Source organism: Prunus dulcis, chromosome 6, assembly GCF_902201215.1.
Source record: "Prunus dulcis chromosome 6, ALMONDv2, whole genome shotgun sequence".
NCBI lineage: Eukaryota > Viridiplantae > Streptophyta > Magnoliopsida > Rosales > Rosaceae > Prunus > Prunus dulcis.
This window is the reverse complement of record NC_047655.1, coordinates 2,688,020-2,712,319: the sequence shown is the minus strand read 5'-3', so window position 1 is coordinate 2,712,319 and position 24,300 is coordinate 2,688,020. Positions and strand designations below refer to the sequence as shown.

The window sequence follows — 24,300 nt, the reverse complement described above, 5'->3', positions numbered from 1 at the left end:
CACGAGTATAGCCGCCGGCTATACTATTTGTAGACCACCCGGCTTGGCCTTGAGCCCACTTCGCAGGTGTAAAAATAGTATAGTCGAGCAGCTATATGTTTTTTATAATAAAAAAAAGTAGTATAGCCGCTCGGCTATACAGGTGAAGTATATTATATTTAATTTGAATATAGCCGCAGGGCTATACTATTTATTGAAAATAATAATAATAATAAGATGAACCTTCTACATAACAATGGCCCTAAGCCATTTGATATTATGGTTTCGACGCATGTATAACATAATAAAAGGGTCATTGATACGCATGTGTGAAAATTCACCATTGAAGATTTTAGCAAACACAACATTGCTAATTATTAAGCACTTGATAGTCCACAAGTTTGTAATTAGACATGGGGAAATACATAACCAAACAACCGGAGATGCACAAACAACACACGATATATACAAGCATTCAGGCTTATTACTGTTGGTCATTCCGGGATGTCAACTAAACAGCATCTCATCGTCTTCGTCATCATCATCTAGTAACCTCCTTGAATATAAGCATTCAGGCGGTCTAGCTCCTCCCGGTGCTCACTCACCACAGCACGAACCACATCGCCAATGGACACCATTCCAATCATTCCCCTGTCATCTATTACTGGAATGTGCCTGATTCGGTTATCTACCCATGAAACACATGAATGTCAAGCTTACATTAACTTCCTTGCTTTCAAAAATATAATAGAGAAAGAGCCGCAAGTTAGAAAATCCAATAACATGAAGGAGAAGATAATACCTGTCATCAATTGCATTGCCCGTAGAACTTTGGTGTCAGGGGTGACAGTGATAAGCTTGTTCTGCAGTCACCACGTTTTGGCATTCTCCATCAGAAGTTGTTAAACATTCATGAAGAGAAATGTAATAGAACTTTAACAAATGTAAATCGTAGTGAGCACAAAGTCTCCTGTGAAGAGAGGATGTAACATTAACAAGTCATACCTCCTCAGTCATAATATCCCCGACCTTTGTTGACTTGGATGATCTTCCCTGCACTATGATCTTCCTGAGATAATCTACAAATTATCCACCAAAGCAGAAAACACAGTTAATTGTGAGGAACTCAATTGTGACCGAGAATTCAAAAACATTTATAATTTGGCAATGAGTTATGACCTATCATTCAAGAAAGATTCTTTTGATCATACAAACCCCTTTACTCCTAGCAAACCTTTTTTTTTTTTTCTTTCTTAAAGTTGCTTTTGAGTAGCAATTATTCTAATTATATCAGGTCAGCCATTAAATTGAATTTAAAATGAAAATCATCTTCTAATCAAGGTCCATGAAAACCATACAAAGTGATTGTTCTTCAAACTTTACCTCGTAGTTGCCCAACTGTTATTTTCTTCCGATGTGGTTTCCTATAGGTGCTCACTAAATTACTACTCTATTTTAGCTTATTTTTCTGCAAGAAGTGCATATATGAGTTCATACATCCTACTCAATGCTTTTTCTTCAACCTTATTAACTTATGAATTTGTTTCTATAGTCAAGACTAAGGCTCAAATTCAACTCACATAAGAGTTGAACAATGAGCTTCCAACTTTCCATTGGTGTTTTCCTCATTCAAAGTGATCTACAATCATTATTGCCTAAAATATTCTCAGGAAACAATTATAGAGTCAAAACAGGCATAGAAATGTCTTATGTATCCAGTAGATGAGCCACAGAAGCCTTTAATATAAAAGTACCTCTCTCTGTTATGATTCCTGCAATAGATTTTTGCTCTCCAGGTTTCACAACCACCAAGGCCCCAACGTTGTGCTGGGTCATCTGAAAAGGAAATGATTGATTAGTTACGAGTCATAACATAAATCCTCCATGCCAAAGCTTATCAAATCATTGCAATTAAACAAATTTTCATCAAGCTCAAATATGCTTACCGACTTAACAGCATCATAAACAGAGTCATCTGTAGTGCACCAGAGCCAGGAACCGTCAGCACCTTTACCTTTCCCCTTCAAGATGTCTGCAATTCTGGTGCTTTCAAAACCATGCTCTTCTATGCGAGCAGGCGTAGCAGACTCAAAGCGTGAAAATGCAACAGGCTGAATTAGGGGATTCACAAGACGGATGTGTCGCAAAACTCCATTCTTCACAATGTTTCCATGTGATGAAAAAGCTTTAAATGCTCCTTGCATTTTACCTGTCTGAAGAGATAGGTTATATTTTCCTTCACAATGGATTTAGTAATAAGCCTTTCATGCATATGCTAGGGTGATATTATGCTATTGACTCCATTTAATTTGTATTCCTTCTATTTAGTCTCAATCAGTATAGCTTTCCAATTTGGGTTGGTTTTGTTGATCAATTGGTCTTAGTCTCTGGGTTTTGGATCCCTACATAAACACATTGCGCTACGATAAAGCTACAAATTTGGTAAAATAAAGAAGGAAAATAAATCAGCATAAGGTAATTTCTTGGAAGCCAATTACCCTACAAAAAAAAAGTCTCATGGAATTGGGTCTACCAAGCATACACCAAACCAAAATAAGCAATTCCCAAATCTACTAATCATTAAGGACTTTAAAGTTCCAAGTGTGCAGCCAGCCAATCTCGAGTTAAGTAAGCATGACTTCTAAATCCATGTGATCAACCAAAGTCATCCAATGCAATCAAGACTTTTAATAAAAAGTGAATACCAAACTGGAAAATGTCAAAATCTTCAGAAACAATTTTTGACACATTGATAAAAACATGTCCTAAAATTCCTCTCTTCCATTAAATTAGTATTGATTATATAAATCCACAGATGGAACTTTCCCTTGTAAAATCAGCTTGCAAAGAAAGAGTGTCCAGCAGCTTACATAATCACTGCTAAGTTACTAACATACTTAGCCGATATGGGATCACAGCAACCAAATAACACTTGATTCGATCAGATAAAGTCATATATGAATCACTAACTTTAGAACCCAAAATCCAAAAAAAAGAAAAAAAAATTGAAAATCAAGCACAAGCACCAAAGATCAATCTTTGATAAATGAAAAAAGAAAAGAAAAAACTTTAGAATTCATTGGTTTATTTCAACCATATAAGTTTCAGATAAGACTTGGTAAGCTGGCAAAAGGTTGAAGAAGGAGGAGGAGGTTGTGTGAGAGAGAAGGACAATTACCTGAGGGGGCAGGGCAGCTGCAATTTCTGCTTTCGGATAGAGATGGAACTGTTTTTAAGGATTAAGACCTAGTTTTGACTTCTTATGCCACTACTGAGCTCAGGCAGTGGGTCTTAAACGGCGTTTGTTATGGATAAAATCAACCGTTAGGTAACGTTGATCCACTTTTCCTTTGACACGCGTCGGAAAAGGCGCGAATCTAAAGTTATCTAACGGTCGTTCTTTTCCACCAAAAATAACGGTTATTCTCTTGATTTTGTTTGTTAGGATTTTTAACCCGGTATTATTTAGGGGTTTTATCATATAAAGAAAAATAGGAAGGAATTAAAATAAAATAGTCCGGCCCCTTAAAAATTAGACAAATCGGTTCAGATACTGTTAGGCCCCGTTTGGGATTTTTTTTTTGTTGCTAAAAACTTGCTTAACTTTAAAGTTAAGCAGTTTAAGGAGTTTAGTAAAAATAAAATATCCCGATTATTTTAAAAGCAGTGGCTTTTTGACAGCAGCTTTTAAAAGCAGACTCTGGGTTGCTTTTCAAAGCTGCTTTCAAAAGAAGCAGAGATGAACATTTAATGAATTTTTTTAATTCCCAAAATTTCATCATTCATTTTTAAAAATGACACCACCTCCACTTCCACATCCAACTCCACCACTTGCACCACCACATTCACTACCTCCTAGGGGTGGGCACGGTTCGGTTTGGACCGGTTTTTGCCTCAAATTAGAACCGATCCGATACTATTCATCCGGTTTGGTTCGGTTCGGTTTTAATAAAAAAATTTCAAAAACTGTCCGGTTCGGTTTGAACCGGTTTCGGTTCGGTTCCGGTTCCGGTTCGGTTTTGAACCGGATTATAAAAATTGTTCTTTTAAATTGTTTTTTAATACAATTCTCAACTGAAATATTATTTTTTTACTTGAAAATTAACAAATTATTCAATTTCATATATAAAATAAATATTAAAGTGAGAAAAGAGAGATATTTGACATTGAACTTGGATAAATATTAGGTTTTTTTTTTAATGAAATTAAAAATATAGCATTAAATATAAATATATATTGAAATTATATATATTTTTAGTTTCACCGGTTCGGTTCGGCCCGGTTCGGTTTTTGAAGACATGAAACTGGATCCGGAACCGGTCCAAACCGGTCCGGTTCGATTTTTGACTTTTTGGTCAACTCGGTTTTTTTCCGGTTTGGTTCGGTGTGGTTCGGCTCGGATTTCCGGTTCGCCGGTTTGAGTGCCCACCCCTACTACCTCCACAACCACCGCCGCCGCCGCCACCACCACCACAACCACCACATCCTCCTCTTCCTTATCCTCCGCCACCACCACCACGACCTCCACCATCACCTCCTCCACCTCCACCTCCTCCTCCAACACCACCATGGCCACCACCACCACAACTACCACCACCATCACCGCCTCCTCCAAAACTGCCACTACCACCACCACCACCATGCTGCCACTACCACCACCACCACCACCTCCACAACCACCATCCTCACCACCACAACTACCACAACCACCAACTTCGCCTTCATCTCCACCACCAACTCCACTCCATCACTACCACTACCACCACATGATTAGTGCATAACACTTTTAACATCATGTCTATTTTAGTTATTATTCACAGTTACAACAATTTTATATTAAAATTTACCAAACGGTTTTAACACTGCTTTTTGTACTAACAGCACTTTAAAAATAGTGTTTACCAAACATGGAGCTACTTTACTTTACAGCTAATTATTTTTAAAGCACAGCAGAAGCAACTTTTTTTAAAAGTGACAGCAATCCCAAACTAGGCCTTAGTGATATGAAATAACTCTTATGTCACTCACAAAAAGTGACATTGAACAACTCTTGGGTCACTATCCAATAGTGATATAAGAGTTATTTCATGTCACTGACGTACAGTGACTGGACCAGTTTGTCCAATTTTAGAGGAATTGAACCATTTTAACATTTTGTCTTATATGAAGGATTTTTTTTTTTAATCATTTTCTGTATTATTTATTTTTCTTCTGAATTATATTTTTTAGTTAATGACGCTTCTCACATTCCATTTTATCTACTTGCAATTCTTCCTCTTTTGTTTGTATTTTTGATAATTGAGTAAGCAAAAGGTAAATCATAGTATAATGAAACTAGTGTAAAAGGACAAAATAGGATCAATACTCTATTTTCGTTAATTGATCTTATTAGTTTTTTTTTTTTAATTATCAAAGAATTGATCATATTAGTTCAATGATGGTTAGTGATTTATGTCCCCCTATTTCTCTAAAATGATGAAACTACTTGCCCTTGTAACTATTTTAAGGGGTTATCCCTTGAATTTAAGGTATGTCTTGACTTGGACCTTGGACTCTACATTTGTGACTTCGAGAGTTTGGCATTAAACTTGAGATCTCATGACTTTAGATTTAGGACGCCAAACATGAGACTTCAAATTTGAGGGGTGTATTCAATTAGGATTTTAGAGTATTTAAAAAGATTTTAAAAATTCGAGTGTATTTAATTTGGATTTTTACAAACTTTTAAAAAGTCTATAACAGCTTGGGTGTATTCAATCTAGACTTGTTTGAACTTTTAAAATGTCCATCTAAATGTGGGTGTATTCAATTAGGACTTGGAAAAAGTCCAAATAAATTTACCTATATTCAAAAAGAGATAGATTTGGAAGGATTTTAATTAAGTGTTGGAGTTTGGAGAATTTGTAAGGTTTAGGTATAAATAATAAATGCCAACATAAGTCCAACCTCCACCCCAAAGATTTCTACAACATGTGTTTTTTTTCCTCTTTGCGTTAGAAATTTTTCCATCATTTGGCAAACAATGCACTAAACCATGCACTGACCTTGGGAGGTTACAAGCGTCATGTATTAAGCAAAGCTCCTCCATTAGTGATTTCTTCAAATCAACCAGTTGGAGTTGCTGGGCGGAAAGCTCGGCTAGAGATTTCTCGATCTCCGATAACTTCACCTGGAGATCATCTAGGCGTGAAGCCAACTCAAGGAGGCAGAAGGTTGAGATATATTTCCATCACCCATAACACTACCAGATGATAGGGCCCTTGCTTTTTGGACAAAAGGTTGTTTTTTTTCTTTTAAATTGAATTTTTGGACGAAAAGTTTGCTGTTCGTGAACAAAATCAAAGGGAAATTTCCAACTTGTGGAAATTTCAAAGAGAAATTCATTTATTTAGGTACGAAAGTTTCCAACTCGTGGAAATTTCAAAGGGAAATTCATTTATTTAGGTACGAAAGTTTCCAACTCGTGGAAATTTCAAAGGGAAATTCATTGTTGTGCACGCAGGTAGAGGAAGAATTTGAGGAAAAAAAAAAAGGGATGGTTGACTAGTGGCTAGGTCAACATAGTTTAAAGAAAATAGTGTTGGGAAGAAAGTGATAAAAGAAAATAGTATTGGGAAGTCTATGCAAATATATATATGAATCTATAACAACAGTTCTCCAAACCTAAACCCTACAAGTTGAAATATTTGGGGTAAAACCCTACGAGTGGAAATCTTTTATTTCATAGACTATAATAAAAGCCTATACAAGTTTATTAAAAATGTGGGTAAAACCTATAGGAGTTATACAATTCCTGAAAATCAGTCACTTAAAAAAAAAAAATCAAAATCGTATACAATCCTAATTGAATACACCCCTTAGTATCCAGGAGTTGAGATTTTGAAGCCCCAAATCATACACTCATGTCTCGAACCCCAAATTTAAGGCATTGAACTCTAAATTTAAAAAATCATATCAATAACTCTAAATCAAACACTTGGGACCTTGGACAAGAAATCCAAGATCACAATTAAGGACCTCGAATCTTATGGATCAAGAATTCTAGACTCATGACTGAGACTTAAGACTCGAAACACCAACTTACACACCCAACACCCACCATCCTAGAATCCAAATTCTTGGATATTTGATTCTATCATGATGGTTAACCCAACATTGAAATGGAATTAAGCATTGATTCTTCAACTAAATCTCAATTTCAACCAACCAAATGGAATTGATTACATTCTCATTCCATTCCAACAATCAAACACCACCTTATATTAGATTTAGATGCAAACAAAACCACTATTTTAAGGCTACAAGTGTTCTATTGGGGGGAAGGGGGAGACATATTCAAAAGTTGTAATTGGTTTGTACCTCATCTTTGAAACATCGTTAGAACTGAGAAAACATGAAAAATTATTGATCCAACTGTAATTGGAGTATCATATGGAATTCTATGTGGTGTGCCCGGTGCTTGTTTGATAGAGCTTCAACCCAAGATTTATATAGAATATGCCAGCTCGGAGAAACAAAGGCACGAAAGCTTTCATATTCAAATCAAAACCATTTACTTGTTCTTAGCAAATAACACCAAGGAAAGCACAAAACAAAACCATGTTAAGGAAACAATAAGAGTGTCATATTTCCCTCACTGCCCCAACAGATTAGACAGTCCATGAAAGAAGAGAGTTAACTCTTTCGGTTGTGGACGGACTTGACGATGTCAATGTTGGATCCAAAACTAAAACCCTAAATTATTCACTTTAGAAAGCTGTGAGACTTGAGCATTTGATGTTGCAAAAGTGGGTTATTTTATTTTATTTTATAAATTAAAAAAAAAATCTGATTTTTTCTTATAATTTTAAAATTTAAAATTTAAGATTTGAGGCAGTGGGGTAATAGCAATTAATAGTGTCCTTCTCATGCTTGTCACATGATGCGACCGATTATTAAATGTTTTTGCAATGGACCAGAGGTGGTAGTAGATGAATATTTATGCACAACTTTATTTTATGGTATTTATTTATTACTTAACTTTGATCTTTCCAAAGGTGGAAATTAAAGAAATGAAAAAGAACCCATTTTGAATAAGAAGAGAAAGAAGGTGAATGAAGGTTGAAGAAGGTCAACAAATTCTTGCAAAATAGGTCACTGTGTACAAATGTCATGAAGCTTTTTTCATTTTAATTTTAATTATTAAAATTATTAAAATTATTATTTTTATTTGTGTGGGTTATTAAATAGTCTGGCTCTGTGACTCTGTGCCAAAGTTTTGTACCTACTCAAATACTCATCTCCCTACAGTGGTCTTATACTAGTTTGAATTGAATCTGTGAGACAAACAAAACCCACATCATAAGAATCTGTGGATCCGATTTGGCAAGTTGGGATTTTGGTAAAGTATCGAAATAGTATCGAATATCAAATGGGTTCTTGTTGTTCTACGTCCAAAGGCATGGGAAAGAGGATTGATACGGTGGAGCTGAGCACAGTAGACTCGGCTGATGATGCTTCTCCAAAGACCAAGAATAGCTCCAAAAGGTGGAAGAGAAAGAAGACAGGAGGTGACCAAGTTGGTTGTAAAGATTTGGGTCATGAGATTGATATTCCGGGTAGATTGATCGCCAATGGAGGTAGCAAAGTTGCCTGCTTGTATACTCAGCAAGGCAAGAAAGGGACCAATCAAGACGCCATGCTTGTCTGGGAGGTTTGTCTTCACCTACTCATACTGAAAGTTTCTAACTTTGATTGCTTATCAAAACCCCATTTCAGCAATCCTTACTGTTTCTGTACTTATGAATTGTCTCATTACATTTGTGGGGACAAAATGCATGTTTTTGCAGCTTACTTGGAAAAACCCATTTGGCAAATGTATTTGGTTTTGGACAGGATGATTTGTATAGTAGAGGGTTTTAATGGAAATGGGGATAGATAAATATGGATCATGTTGTTGCTTCAATTGCACTGTTGCTAGGTTTCCTTTCATAGGTGCTATTTTATCCAGGTTGACTTGAATTGTGAGCTACATGAGTCTATTTTTAGATTATTATTATTTTTTTAGTTATCTATCTACCCATGTTCACACTTCAGATCATAGATGGCTAATTCAGTACCTTAGTATGATTTTGGAATGATCCTTGTGAGGAATCACGGTACAAATGCCCTGCATGTTGGCACACTGAACTTTGTTGCAGATTTACATTTTTTTAGTTAGTCTGGTATTACTTTTTGTGCTGCAAGGCCCCTTCTTCATCCTGCCATCCCTGTGTGATTTGGTTAGGGTATGGCTAACTAACATTTCAAGGGTTGGGAGACTTGAAAAAAAAGAAAAAAAAGAGAGCACTTGCAGAACATATTCAGGCCAAGTACTATACCTGAATCGATATAATACTACTAATTTTAATTTTATTCAAGCCTTGGAATTTGTTATGTTTACAGAATGATGATGCTTGTCTCCATAATGTTGAATTCCCTACGTCAATGAATTAGTATAGTCAAATTGCAAGAATTTTGAAAGGGTGTTCCTTTATATGACATATTTTCTATTTCTCTTGTCATTAGTTTGAATAAGTTCGTACTGATTTGGTTACTATGTTTGTGCTACAGAATTTCTGTACAAGAAATGATACAATATTTTGTGGGGTATTTGATGGCCACGGTCCATTTGGTCATATGGTTGCCAAGAAAGTTCGGGATTCTCTTCCTCTTATACTATGTACTCAGTGGAAAGCTAATTCAAACGGTGAGCTGAGCAATCTCGGTACGACTGAAAATGCAAATGGAAACTCTAATATTGAAGAAACTGCATCTCCAAGCATCGATGATGAATGGTGTGAGCCATTGGAGGTTCAGGAAAATGAAAAACTACCTGACATGTATCTACCACTAAAAAGGTCATTCTTAAAGGCTTTCAGGTTAATGGATAAGGAATTAAAATTGCATCCAACAATTGATTGCTTCTGCAGTGGCACGACTGCTGTTACATTGGTAAAACAGGTAAACATTCGCGAAACATCCTCAATGGTTTCCTATCATATACCTCTACACATGTGTGTGTTATATATGCATCTTTCTCTTTGTGTGCTTACATGCATACATATATACATGTATATATGATAGTAAAGAAACTTAGACTTTGTGAAAATACTGTTGATGCAATGGAGAACTTAATTCTTATAAGTATATGCTGTGTATAACTTAAAAGACACCCCCTCCTGAAAGGAAATAAATATGCGAAAAATTAAGTTTCAAGAAGATTAAATGCTGATGCTTTTTGTCATCAAGCGTAACCTAAAATAAAATGGAAAAATACAGTCAAATAAAATGGTAAGAAATGTTGGAACTTAGTTTGAAGATGTTTTATATTTTATATCTTTCATATAAGTACTCACTCTGTAGTCAAAGGATTCTGCAAACTTTGAGGTTATAGAGTTCTATACAAAATTTCTTATTTTTCTTTCTTCCTAACCAAATTTTCTCTAATATGATAATAAGAAATCTGATCATTGGGTAAGTGATTTTAGTTTTTTTTTATCATTATTATGAGTCTATGACACCGAGAAGTTTAAAGTAAGTCATCCCTGTTCTATTCTTCTTTTCTTTGTAATTTTTATTTTTAAGATGGACATTCTTTATCATAATGGCATTTGTTGGAGTGATTAGAAGTGGTCTAAGTTGAAGGCTAAACTAGACTTGCCGAAGATGATGAAATTTAGTGGGAGTTTTGAAAAAACTAACTTGTAGATGTATGGTTTTTCAGGGTCAGAATCTTGTACTTGGAAATGTTGGGGATTCGAGAGCTGTGCTGGCAACGAGAGACAAAGACAACTCTTTGATTGCTGTACAATTGACAGTAGACCTGAAGCCTGATCTTCCTGGTATCTCTCTCTCTCTCTCTCTCTCTCTCTCTCTCTCTCTCTCTCTCTCTCTCAGAGTAGAGTCACACAGGAGTCTTAAATAAAGGTCCATTGATCAAAATTTATTGAATCTTCTGTAATTAGCGGAATCTGCTAGGATCCATCAATGCAAGGGAAGGGTATTTGCTTTGCAGGATGAGCCAGAAGTTGCTCGTGTATGGTTGCCTAACAATGATTCTCCTGGTTTGGCAATGGCTAGAGCCTTTGGGGATTTCTGTCTAAAGGATTTTGGTTTGATTTCTGTCCCTGATGTTTACTATCGTCAACTTACAGAAAGAGATGAGTTCATTATTCTGGCCACTGATGGGGTATTTTCTTCTTTCCTTTCTATATTTTGTGATTTCTTGCCCCCAAATAAAGGAGAGAAATAAATTGCACATCGTACAGGTCTGGGATGTCCTTTCAAATAAGGAGGCTATTGAAATTGTAGCTTCTGCCCCAGGTCACACCACAGCAGCCAGGGCTCTTGTGGACTGTGCCGTTAGAGCCTGGAGGCTCAAATACCCTACTTCCAAGAATGATGATTGTGCTGTTGTGTGCCTCTTTCTAGAACAGTTGTCTGTTGGTGCTGAGGTTGTGACAGAAAATGACGTGTCAAAGATTAATGGAGAGGCAATGGAGAGGATGGCAATAACAGATGAGAAGACTGAAGATTTAGAGATCAGTGATTCTCATGCCGTTGTTCTTGAGCATTCGGGTACTGTACGAAGTTCTGATGAAATTGTGCCCATATTTGAGTCAACAGAACAAAAGCTTCCTACAAAGTTCGAGGGCCAGTCGAAAAGAAGCTTAGCAGAATGTATTTCAACTACAGAGGATGAGGACTGGTCAGCCTTGGAAGGTGTTACCCGGGTTAATAGTCTGTTAAGCCTTCCCAGACTCTTATCTGGCGACAAAAGAGCTGCCAGTTGGAGAAAAAAGTGGCTATGAAGCATCTAAAGGCTGTCAATCCATTTCAATCTCAGCAAAAAAGATCATAAACAATACCTGTGTCACGGCCTCTTTCTCCAAAAGCTGATTGTTCAAATTCACATCCAGTAAGAGAATCTAGAGGCCTCAGGTTGCCAGATACGATATCCACAGGTATCGAACAATCCCTAGATAAATGAGTTAGCCACTATATGTTAAGAAGCTTCTATTTTGTTGACCATAGTGGTGGCCGCGCAGATGTTGTTGGTGATATTGGCCTTTGGAATATGGATGGACAACCATATTGTAGTCTAGTGCAATTCAGCTGTCGTTTTGTGTTACTTTGTCATTTTCTCTGTAGACATTTTTGCTTGCAGTACACTCTACAAATTTGATTTATTTGGCGGGGAAGGATTGTCAACGCCTTGCACACCCTTTCTTGGTGCAATCCTCTTCAGCGTAGTTTTTTTTAAATAAAAAAAAATTTAAAATCCCCACAGAAACAAAGCCTAGCTAGCAGGCAGCTTGGCATTTGACATCTTTTTAATAAGACTTTGACAAGTTCTCATAAAATAGTTTAAGGATAGAGCAAATGGAGTGAAACTAATTGTGGATTATTCTTTTTTGGTAATTTCACTAATTTGGCCGAAAATGCCATTGGTGGGTCAAAGTACATTGGAGCCTGAATTCTCTGAGTTGAGGCAAGCCATTGATACTCAAAAGACGTACTGGACATTTCAGTCAGGCATTACCCTCTTTTTTTGGGGTAAGCATCTCAAAATGAAGCAAGATGCTATAAAGAGAGATCAGCTTTGCAAGGGGCTTATATGTCAAGTGATTAAGAGCATTTACCTCTGCATCAGAGGTCCTAAGTTCGACTCTCCTCTCTAACAATAGCGCTTGTATAAAAAAGAAAAAAAAGGAAGAAAAAAAGAAAAAAGAGAGACGTTTGGCTTTTGTAAGAAGAGGGAGCCCGAGGGCTGTACTCTGGGTTAGGCCCAATTAGGTGTTGATTCCAGGGTCCATTATATACTGAACTGAATAAAATAATTCAGTCATTTGCAATATTGGGTCATATGTACAGGAGAATGGAAAGCTACTTGTAAAATTATATGTAGATTGGACAAAAGCCTATGACGTTTGAAAACTAGGCAGAAGAATATCAATGATGATTGTTCATCAAGAGAAACAAAAAGAAAATAAAGAGAGAGTGAGAGAGAGAGAGAGAGAGAGAGGAGGCCTCTGTGTATATAGTTGATGATCCATAGTTTGTTTCTGCTGTTATGCCTTTTCCTATCTTCTTTTTTCTTTCTCCTTTGCAATTTTGAACCCTTGATGTTCTTTTTTGTTGCTGTCACAACTTTGTTTATGACTGTTTGGGACTCTGCACAAAAGTGCTAAGACGGAAGATTCCTCTGCAGGTTGGAGCATGATTTTATGCTATATACTCATTAATCATCCTGGGAAAGGCATAAAATTATAAGAAAATTGTACTTGTATTAAGATGCCTTTTAAATTTAATATATATTATACATTATTGTTAGTGACTATCAGAAGACAGTGGAAAGGCAAGAGAATTGTGGGTGGATATTTGCTCAACCAAAAAAGAAAAAGAAAAAGAAAAAAGAGAATTGTGGATAAAGTTTTGTGTTACGATGCTTTCTACATATATCTGGGAATGAAAATTGGAGAGGAAAATTAAAAAAAAGAAGCAGCAATTATGAAATATCTCTTGTCTTGTGCGAGCAGACAAAGGATCTTCATCAGAACCTCTAATTGATTTCCACATAGAGCTAGAGAGTGCATACAGGGATAGCGAGCAAGTGTTTCTATCTTTGGCCTGCATGTTATAAATACTATTGTTTGCTAGTGATTTGTTTCTAACCCAGATGCCTTTTCACCTCAGCTGGCATATCATGCTGAAATGTATGCATGCATGACGCAAAGTGAATAATGTGAAGCAATAGAAACTCTCTCTTTCTCTTGTTTATTAAATCTTGGTTCGGAACTTTAAATTAATAGTCTAATAACATCACATGTGAGACTGTTGAGTAAGATAACAATCTTTATCAATAAATTCGGACGATAAGTTAGAATAAGCGCATAATTATGTTGTTAGACCGTCTAGTAAGACAAAAGTAATTATTTATCAACGGACTAAGTTATAAGAGAGTTTTTGTAAGATCCTTTTACAATAAGGAAAGGTGTTAGATCCTTTTACTATGGACTTTTGGTAGCTTGTCATTTCTGAGTTATAATTTTTAACGCAATTGAACAGAAGAGAACTGTTGCATGCGCAGATTCTGATGCTCCATCTAATCTAATGACGTTCATCTTATGCTAGCAGCTGCTTAAGTAATAATCAGCAAAAACCAAATAAAACTATATTTCCGCATGTGCGAGGGGGGATGTAGGGGCCACACAGTTGGGACAGAAAGAGTTGAAAGGATTGCTTGTGTAAATCATTGATCATTTCTGATTCTGTGAGCCCAGTTGTACCCATTGAAATACTGCTGACACCAAATATATATATATATATGGGCTTCCAGGCTCCAGCAAGGAATTTGAGCAATTGATTGCATCACCTATAGGGAAGAATTGAACAGAGCTTTTTTGCTATGTGGGGCTTTTACTCCTTTTGCTTCTACAAACTTTGTGTTTTCCTTTTATCTGACTTCAGATACTTCTCTCTTCAATTATTTTTCTGAACTTTGAGAAGTGTAATCTCTCACTGTTTCACAAGATAATAAGATTATGTTATATAATTTGGATCATCAAATCATGTTTTATTTTTTCACATAAATTTGTATATGATTTAGATTCACAGTATGTCTATATAATATTTGAAAATAGAGTTTAGAATTTAAGTTAACGGAGTCTAATTCAGTAAAAAAAAAAAAAGCATTAACTTGCAGATGAGTGATCTTTTGGTAACCTCCTCCCTCTTACTAATGTGATAGGCAAGTCATTTTTAAAGTTAAGATAATTATGTTATTAGACTTTGATTTAAACCATTGATCATGTTGATTTTTACCTCAATACATAAGCACTATTTGACAATGTACATAAACCCGATAAGAAAACACTACCAACTAAACTTCAAACCTTAAAATGTTTAACTCAAACTTCAAAACTAGGATCGATGCTATTTCATTTTGTTAATTACTTGTTTAGTATCTCTTTTCGCATTATTATATTACAAATTATAGTATTGGCATAGTGAATAATAATGAAATGAAAAGGAAGGCATGCAGCCCCATCCACATGGGGCATGATGATGCTGAAGACCCATCGAATCCAACAAAGAGAGACAAACAAGGAAACACACAGGTGTCAGCTTTGAGCGAAGATCAGGGTTAAGCTAGCTAGCTAGCTACCATGTCCACCAGCAGCAGCATCAGAAGCAGAAGCAGAAGCAGCAGCTGCTTGTAAAAGCAATATATTCCACATTTAAGGCTTTGCGTGTTCACCTTGTTTGTTGTAACTTTGTAAGGAAGGAAGGATAGAAAAGGAAAAGGAAAAGAAAAAGAAGTAACAAAAACGAACTGCTCCAATTGTTTTGCCCTAAAATTCTACCTCTCCTATTTACTGATTCATACGTTGCAGATGCTTCTCTCTTTTTTCTTTTTTCTTTTTCGGTTTTCTTTGCTGAATATTTATATGTATATATTATTAATATTCTAAGGTCTTTCATTTCATACTTGCATGTGTGCACAATCGGCCTGCAGAACCGGTACACATTTATTATTTACTTGCACTGTTGATTTCACATCTCACTGAAATAATTTTTTATTTACTTTTCAGGATATCAACAGTGTCTTCCTTGTACTTGTCTACATTGGAACTTCTTAAATCATATCATAATTAATCAAAGAATGATTTTCAGAAAACATGTTTTCTTTAATTAAGGGCAGTTTTATTGAGTTTCTAGAGTTTAAAGATGTTCAGAAAACACGCAAATATATTTCATAGGGTTTTTTCTCAAATAATCTTATCTATGGAAAGATAATAATGATCATAAGATACGTGATAACTCCTAGTTTTTCATATAAATACCCAGATGACCTAATTATATATATAGGGCACAGACTAGATTCTTTTATATATCTTTCTATTTTTCTGGCCATAGCAATAATATAGAAGATATTAGTAAAAAGGAGGGTAAGATAAATTTGAAGCTATTTCGTACATAACACACTGACATTTCTTGTGGTGGGTCGTGGGGCGTGGGGCTCAACTAGGTACCTTAGGAGTTTTGTTATTTAAAATTTAAATTTAAAAAAAAAAAAAGAAAAAAAAAAGGAAGAAGGTATGATATGAATGAGGTGGTATTTTCTATTTTGACAGGACGGTGAAGAAGCCTCTTGCAGGGTGTTTTTCTGTCAACAACTTAACACTTTGGGAAATATGCATAGATCTAAATCGAAAACACACTTGATTGCAACCAATAAAATAAGAGCAACACAAGGAGATATATTTTTTTTTTTTTTTTTTTTTTTTTTTGGAGAAGAGAAGAGAAGGCTTGGCTTGTTGTGTGTCCCTTGAATCTTCATTGCCTAAACAGAAGTAGCCTTCTTCTATATCTCTGCCGTTATATATATATTATTATTTTTTTCCTTTTTCTCAAGATGCCAATCCGTGCTATATATTGATCATATATATCCAGGGCTCCACCCCCAGGTGAAATGAACAAAATGGAATCAATTTAAGGGGATTGAGGGCACTCTATATGAGGTAATTAAGTTTCATTCTTTCGGTACGATTGAGAGGGTAAGCAAGGACGGAACTATGAATTTTTTAATGGGTGGGCCTGTTAAATTTTTTAGCTTAATCATTTTTTTTCATTGATTAATTTTCATTAAACTTTATTATAAGACAAATACGTATTAATTATAATCAAAACATAGATACTATCAAAATGAATGTATGGTCAGCAAATATAATTCAAAGTGTATCTATTCAAGTTGTGTCCTACGATCATTGAGAGAATTGAATTTTTTCTTATTATTGAAAATAAATAATTAAGTTTCACATATATATTAGTTGTAAACACAAAAAGAATATAATTAGGTTAACATACTATTCTGTTTTTGAAAGCTTCTTCCCGCTATTTACTGCGTCTGTAATTGTGGGTTAAAGAATTTGCAAGGGATTTTATTGAGTCTAATGTTAAAGAGATTTCTTTTTTATTTTTTATTTGGTGAAAAAAGGATAGCCTTTGCCAATTAAAACAAAAGAACAAAAAGCAGCACACTTTATAGAAAAAAAAATAATACAAACAAACAATGTTAAGCGATTAGGAGGAGAGGATTCGCTCAAAGCAAAAGGCAGTAGACTTGGAGGGCCATATAGATATAGGTTTATTTATTTATTTTGTTCAAAGCTTAGGCTATAGCCCACCATAGCTCTGGCTGCAGTTCCGTTAGTGAGGATAAAGTTACTCAGTTAGTCCAACGATCGAACCCGCATGTGTAGAAACACTCACATAATTCCTTAGAAGATTGTCCGGTTTTTGTATGTTTATCTAATAAAACTCTATTGCTCTCTTTTGTCCAAAAATAAAACTATTTTTCGGTTCCTTGTTTTCTTTCTGCAAAGGGTTTTTTATGTTTTCGAATTGGTAATCATACAAAACATAAATATAAACAATATTGAAATCTTCTAGCTGGGTAGCCGAGTGTACTGTTGCAGACATTCCATTAAACTACTGGAGCTGCAGCCTGCACGCACATAATAACTAGTAAATATTATTATAGCTAGCTAGCTCTAGCTAGCTAGGCGATTGGTATATCAAAATGGGACATCAAATACTTTTTTTTTATTATTTTTGATTTTTGATTTTATAACTAATATAGTTTTCTTATGCATGCATGACAAACCTAGCTACAAGAAGCTGGGGAATATTATGTTCACCTCATCAAGATTCAAAGACCTGGATGCATGAAAGCCATGCTCCTATATTGACACCTATATATTTATGTACCAATAATTCCTAGAAAGATTCTTTCTCTGCACAGAAACTGACCAGAAATTTAATTTTAAACCATGAATATGGTTAATTTCGAAACTTCACATTGGGGCTTAATTAGTTTTTCCATTTTGGTGATCCAATTTCTTTCTTTTTTTTTTTTTAAGGAGGAAGCAACTTAATTGCACCTCCAGTTCCACCAACCTGAAAAATTATAGAATATTATAGTAGTACGATCACAAACCTATATATGTGGCTACAAAAAAGTTGTAATAATTAATTAACGGCCATTTTCAACAAGAATATCATGAGGAACCCCAAAAGCAAGAACACGACTTTCTTTTCTAGAAATTGTTCATATTATAAAAAGAAAATCAACAAATTTTGTTCACTCCAGCTTTCATGAATGTACGTTCGATTCGAAACACAAACTCCTGCATATGCGAATTTGAAAGATTCAGGGTCATCATGACGAAGGTGAAAGTAGGTCATAGAATTTGAGATTAGAAATTACATATTCAAGTACAAAACTAAATAACAATATGGTAACTCTGTGTGGTTAGTCTGTTACTGTTAGGTAACTTTCAATGTGTACAAGTTTAGATGTGTGTGGCCAATTCATACCATAAACAATTTAGCTATAGCTAGCCAGTACTTTAGACCATGATTTGTTTACTAAATAATCCAAGGGATTAAGTTGACTTCCCAGGTCAACCATTGATCCTCATTGACCAAAATCTATCGAGGCAGATGGTTCGATCAAACTTTGAAACAACAGGAGCCTCGAATATAATTCAATCTGGAAAGACCAACATTTTTTTTTTCCGTCTCAAATTGAATATGGTCCTTTATATACGTATCCTAATTCAACTTGATTATACTGCATAGATATACGAAGATGTTCTTTTATCAGATACATTGATATATTATATTGCGTTGTTAGACTATTAAATTATCAATTCAATTGAATATTATCTCATTAACATTGTCATATATATATATACACACGTATATGTATTTCATTTGGGAGATATTGTGGATGTCCACCATTGCTGGATGGAGTACTCGATGTGATCAACAATGTTAATGTGATTAATAACGTTGAAAGAGACATCTTACACATCGTTGTTGCGCAGAAAAAAACAGATTAATTAGATAAAAATATATATCACTATTATATATATTGTTAATCTATAAGTGGGCTGCAATATGGGATCGATATAGATATCTGAAAAACAAAGAACACTGGTTTGCTAGCAATATGCAAGAACCAAAATGTAATTAGAAAAAAATCTATATTTTTTTTAAAAAAAAGAGAAAATAATAATTCGTGAGATGAGAGGGTAATGTTTGTGCAGAGGCACTGTTACTGACTGCTGCAAGCATTTCAGTTGCTGCCTGTTTCTGGTAGATAATGCTTCCTCATGGAAAGCTGCTCCACAGCATCAGAGATCATCATATATATAATATATATGTATATCTATCTTATTAATTATACTTTAAATGCAACCAAAAAAAAAAAAAAAACCTCTTACTCATAGAGAGTAGATCTGAATCTGCTCATGATATATATATCTTCCTTCCTCATTTTCATTTTCAACAATTTAAAGAACTGATTAGATCGTACAATTGATATATATATATATATATATATATACCCTCTCTCTCTCTCTCTCTCTCTCTCTCTTCCAAACCCTTGTTCTGCAATTAATTTGTTATATATCCCATTTATATAGAATAATATGTGTGTAGGAGAGAGACCAGTACCCCCAAATATACCTGGTATCACAGTTGCTGCTACTACTTATTGCCACTGCTGCATCTATATATGACTGCGCCTTTACATTCTATACACTCAGCAGCTAGCAGATGCCAAGTTCTTGAAGAAAGCAGCTTGCTAGAGCTAAGCCAGCTGAAAGATCAAGAAGTAAATGCTCATGGGCTCATTCAATTCTTCCCATCTGCAACAACAAGAAGAACAAGTGCCTCTTGAAGATCAACAAGAAGATCATCCACATCATAATTACCAATTACCCAACATCAGCAATATCTCAGATCTGCAACTATACCACCACAACCACCACCATCTCCATGCTCACCAGATTTCTCACCAGCCATTTGTAATGCCAAGGGGCTTGATGACCACCTCACCAACCCACATGCGCCAATTGCTCATTACCTGCGCCGAGCTCATTTCCCAGCTTGACTTCTCCTCCGCTCGCCGCCTCATTTCCCTCTTGTCTTCCAAATCCTCCCCGTTCGGGGACTCTACCGAGAGATTGACCCACCAGTTTGTCAAAGCCCTCTCCCTCCGCCTCAATAATCCTAACCCTAGCTCTAGTGCGGCACTCACAACTGCCGCCACTGCGGCCGCATCCTCCTCCTCCAACTACTTATTGTTGGAAGAGGAGGACGACAACAACAACGAGGAGGCACTTCACTCGTGCTACCTAACCCTAAACCAGATAACTCCATTCATAAGATTCAGCCACTTGACAGCCAACCAAGCCATCCTCGAAGCCATAGACTCATCCCATCATTCCATCCACATCCTCGACTTTGACATCATGCACGGCGTCCAGTGGCCCCCACTGATGCAAGCCCTCACCGACCGCTCCTACAACAGCCACAGAACCGTCCAACATCCGCCTCCCATGCTTCGAATCACCGCCACGGGCCACAGCCTGGTCCTCCTCCTCAAAACCGGTGACCGCCTCTTAAAATTCGCCAACTCCCTCGGCCTCGCCTTCCATTTCCACCCACTCGTCCTAAACGACGCCGTCCGACCGTCAGACATAATCAGCCCTTCAACCCTCGGCCTCCTCCCGAACGAAGCCCTCGCCGTCAACTGCGTGCTCTACCTCCACACCCTCGTCACGGACGACTCACGTGAGCTCTCTCTCTTCCTCCGGAAGATCAAGTCATTAAACCCAAAGGTGTTGACGATCGCCAACAAAGAGGCCAACCACAACCACCCTCTCTTCTTCAACCGGTTCGTGGAAGCTCTGGAGCACTATGGCGCCGTTTTCGACTCGTTGGAAGCGACGCTGCCGCCGAACAGCAGGGAGAGACAGGCGGTGGAGGATGTGTGGATGGGGAGGGAGATTAGGGACGTGGTGGGGGCGGAGGAGGGGAGGAGAAGGCAAAGGCACGAAAAGTACGAGACGTATTGGGAGGTGATGTTGAGGAGGGCAGGTTTTGAGAACGTGGCTTTGAGCCCCTTTGCTCTCTCGCAAGCGAAGCTGCTTCTGAGGCTTCATTATCCTTCCGAGGGTTACCAGCTGAGGATAATCAATGACTCTTTTTTCTTAGGTTGGCAGAATCGTCCCCTTTTCTCTGTTTCTTCTTGGCACTAATTATAATTAATTAATTAATTAATCAATTAATTTGCAAGCTATATATATCTAGCTAGCTAGCTAAAGCTATCCTCTCTTTCTTGTTTCATCGTCTTTTATATATATATAGGCATATATGAAAAAAAGGATGCATTTAAGAAGCAAGATATGAGTTGCCATTATAGTGGGTGTCCAGATAAGAAACCCACTGAAATTCCAATCAAAGAGAAGACTCTCTCTCTGTCTCCCCTAACTAAGCTGATGAATGATCAGTATATGCATATAAACATGCAAAGAGTAGAAGTACCATTTAATGTGAATCTCTCTCTTTGGACGTTGCAACTTGCATGTGAAATGAAGACACAGCAAGCTATAGCCTATAGCGAGAGCTTCTGAATCTGAACCATCACAGTTTGTTCTTTTTGTTATCGACTGAGATTGATAATTGATTCATTCTTAATGTGTTATATAAATCCATTTAGTGTTTTTTCTTCGCTTTATTTAATTGTATGACCAAACTTGGGCCTTTTGGAAGCAAAGACAGTGGCGAAGTGGAGCATATCTTATTGATTTAATATTTATTAATTTCAATATCTGAAGTACTTTAAGCATCATTTTCTTCTAGAGGGCTGTTTGTCTCCTTCCTTGTATATATATATTCTTTCTAATGGTAATTAATTAATTAATTAAGATGCTTCAGTTTTGGCTGAAATGACAAATAGTTTATCCATCATGCACTCCCACCTTGCCACCTTAAGTTCCTCTTCTAATTAACTAATAATTACTGAGAAAGGGAAATGTTTAAATTAGTAAAAATAATGGATGCTGTTTGCAAATGAACCACTCCCTTGTTCCCCAAAATTCCTTTGTATCCCTTCCTCCAATGAATGCTTTTCCAAAGAGTTTAAAGGGGGCATGCAGGTGAATGAGCATATATTCTTGTTTTTAGCACTAAGTAGCCGTATATACCTGTGGCTGTCTTTTGATTTTGCACCATTTATTGCCCTAATTTATGCCGTCTGTCCCCTCAACAACACCATCAAAGTTCTCAAAATAGACCATTTCATGCTCTCCCCTTGCCTCCTCTACCACCATACATCCCCAAACCCACCTGCTAGCTAGGGATCTCTCCTGTCCTCTCTCTCGTCTTTAATTAATAATTAGGACCACTTAATTAATCTCTTAATAATAATATATGATCTCTAGCTAGCTAGCCCGAGCCTATATATATATATATATATATATATACACACACACATATGTATAGTTAGATTTTCTCTTATACGGACATTCAGACGTTATAATCGTGTAGACGTCATGTATTTTCTATCAAACCTTCCTGCTTTCCTCCATATTTACAATGACATTCACACAGTAATAATGTCAGGTTGTCTGCATAGAAGAAGAATTGTATATATAGCTTCTTCCCATATGTTATAATAAACAATGGGAAATTAAATGTAATGGACCTTCCACTTAATTAAAATTAATACGGTACCAAGATTATTATTGTTTGTTAATATATAAGCTCTACATGTATATCTGGCTAGCTAGGTTCCAAGTCTAGTTTGGTGTTTGGTTGCTTGCTGACATGAGTGATAAGATGGTTACAAGGCATGGCAATAAGGCAAAGGCTTACTCACCTTAGGTTGGGCTTGCGTGTTGAGAGTTTTATATGAGTGAGGGATCAGGGCAGGGCTAGCTAGGGTTGGTGCAACATGGCATTGACAGATAGATATATAGACATCCATCCATCATTTCGTTTCCATCTGATTCAGACGTAACCTTTTGGCCAATGTAGTGTTGTGTTTGTTTGGACGAAACCCAACCTTTTTTTGGTCATTTCTTCTCTTCTCTTGATATATTTGGCATTGAATTGAATTGATGCCTCTCTCTCTCTCTCTCTCTCTACATGCCGATTAATAATGACAATGGCAGATGGAGATGATCCATTAATTAAATAACTCCTCATTTGGACCATCAGAAAACCATATAATAATAAAACATACTTTATCTCTTTTTTTGGCTGGGATTTTAGTGAAATAGCCACTAAATTTTTTTGTTAATTAACAGAGAAAATTAAGTATGACCAGTTTTCATGTTTAATTTATAGCTAAAATACAATATATATATATATATATATATATGTATATATATATATATTTATTTAAACAACCGCACTAGAAAAATAATATTATCTTTTTGGTGCAAGAAAATGTTGTAACTAGTATTTGCCTCGAAATTGTTGTATATAAACTTGTTATTCTATGCATATGTTTTATTAGCAATTCTATGCATGTGTCCGTTAAGTGATTCGGAGAGAGAAAGATGAGCTACCGCAAATGAAGGATAAAATTGACCTCGGTTCCTACTCTTCTTCTTTTTATTCCGTCACTTTTTTTTTTTTGGCTTTTCAATTTCCGAGGAATAATATTGACCTACTTTATCTCACATAACTTGATGGAAAGAAGAAAAAAAAAAGTCAAATCGTCCCCAACCTCACTGTCCACTGAATATATAGTTGCTTCTAGGATATGGCTATGGGTTACTGTCCGAGTCTCTGAGACACTAAAACTTTAACTTATATCTCAAAGAATATGTGAACTCCTGAGATTTTTTTTTACCTGATCCTTATCTGTGGGCCAAAACAAGTTTGCACAACCCTATTTTTTTTTTTTTTAATCAATTGGTTTTTGTTTTCTTCTTCTTTATTATTGGGATTCTAGGGAGGGAATTAATATTTTGTATTTTGTTGTATTTTAATGAAAAGATAAATGATAATAGTGATGGATCGATATTGATGTAGTGGCTATAGCTATAGGTCATCAAGTAGGTATTAGTAATAAGACCAACAAAATATGTCAGGCCTTCTTTTATCACAGTATATGATGAGTAATCTCTGTTTGCAGGCATTAGAAATATACGAAATTGACCTACTTGTTCAGTATATTGTCTGATTTTGATTGTGACGCTAAAACCTTTCTCTTTCTTCCATCCCTAAAGAAAAAAAAAAAACAAAATGAAAACTTGTGAAGCTCAGCTGCGTAAGATATTCATGTAAGTCATAAAAAACTAATATATAGAGAGAAGAATGGTGTTTGATTCTTCTCCCACACAGAGAGAGAGAGAGAGGATCAGCTGGAGAGGGACAGACAGATTCGACAGAATCGTGAGAAATATATAAGTAGATATAATAATATTACTACAA

At 36.0% G+C, this 24,300-nt stretch overlaps 3 protein-coding genes across 4 annotated transcripts; 2 read left to right on the top strand and 1 right to left on the bottom strand.

The window, feature by feature from the left end:
• Nucleotides 1-276: 276 nt before the first annotated feature.
• On the bottom strand, nt 277-3,255 carry LOC117630802 (CBS domain-containing protein CBSX3, mitochondrial). 2 transcript variants are annotated; one of them, XM_034363588.1, is made up of 6 exons: nt 3,158-3,255; nt 1,926-2,192; nt 1,734-1,815; nt 985-1,058; nt 782-842; nt 277-667 (listed from the first exon to the last, which is right to left on the bottom strand). In XM_034363588.1, exons 2-6 carry the CDS (start codon nt 2,181-2,183, stop codon nt 525-527), a joined length of 618 nt encoding a protein of 205 aa, XP_034219479.1. In that variant the 5' UTR covers nt 2,184-2,192; nt 3,158-3,255; the 3' UTR covers nt 277-524. The 2 variants fall into 2 exon arrangements, with proteins under 2 accessions (XP_034219479.1, XP_034219478.1); XM_034363587.1 differs by having other exon boundaries at nt 1,926-2,188; nt 3,158-3,249.
• A 4,904-nt stretch (nt 3,256-8,159) lies between these two features.
• Nucleotides 8,160-12,221, top strand: LOC117632616 (probable protein phosphatase 2C 6). The gene is made up of 5 exons (XM_034366155.1): nt 8,160-8,671; nt 9,571-9,960; nt 10,724-10,841; nt 10,965-11,188; nt 11,268-12,221. The coding sequence occupies exons 1-5, from the start codon at nt 8,390-8,392 to the stop codon at nt 11,808-11,810; spliced, it is 1,557 nt and encodes a 518-aa protein (XP_034222046.1). The 5' UTR covers nt 8,160-8,389; the 3' UTR covers nt 11,811-12,221.
• A 7,201-nt stretch (nt 12,222-19,422) lies between these two features.
• LOC117632346 (scarecrow-like protein 18) lies at nt 19,423-21,113 on the top strand. Its single transcript, XM_034365793.1, has one exon. It carries the CDS (start codon nt 19,689-19,691, stop codon nt 21,111-21,113), a length of 1,425 nt encoding a protein of 474 aa, XP_034221684.1. The 5' UTR covers nt 19,423-19,688.
• The last annotated feature ends 3,187 nt before the right edge of the window (nt 21,114-24,300 follow it).

Excerpts from the sequence above, each read along its gene's own strand:
- LOC117630802 (XM_034363588.1), bottom strand. The coding sequence starts at position 2,183 with ATGCAAGGAGCATTTAAAGCTTTTTCATCACATGGAAACATTGTGAAG. Across the intron at positions 843-984 it reads GGGATATTATGACTGAGGAG|AACAAGCTTATCACTGTCAC; the intron begins GTATGACTTGTT and ends TGGTGACTGCAG. Across the intron at positions 668-781 it reads GGCAATGCAATTGATGACAG|ATAACCGAATCAGGCACATT; the intron begins GTATTATCTTCT and ends TTTCATGGGTAG.
- LOC117632616 (XM_034366155.1), top strand. The coding sequence starts at position 8,390 with ATGGGTTCTTGTTGTTCTACGTCCAAAGGCATGGGAAAGAGGATTGAT. Across the intron at positions 10,842-10,964 it reads CCTGAAGCCTGATCTTCCTG|CGGAATCTGCTAGGATCCAT; the intron begins GTATCTCTCTCT and ends TTCTGTAATTAG. Across the intron at positions 11,189-11,267 it reads TTATTCTGGCCACTGATGGG|GTCTGGGATGTCCTTTCAAA; the intron begins GTATTTTCTTCT and ends CACATCGTACAG.
- LOC117632346 (XM_034365793.1), top strand. The coding sequence starts at position 19,689 with ATGCTCATGGGCTCATTCAATTCTTCCCATCTGCAACAACAAGAAGAA.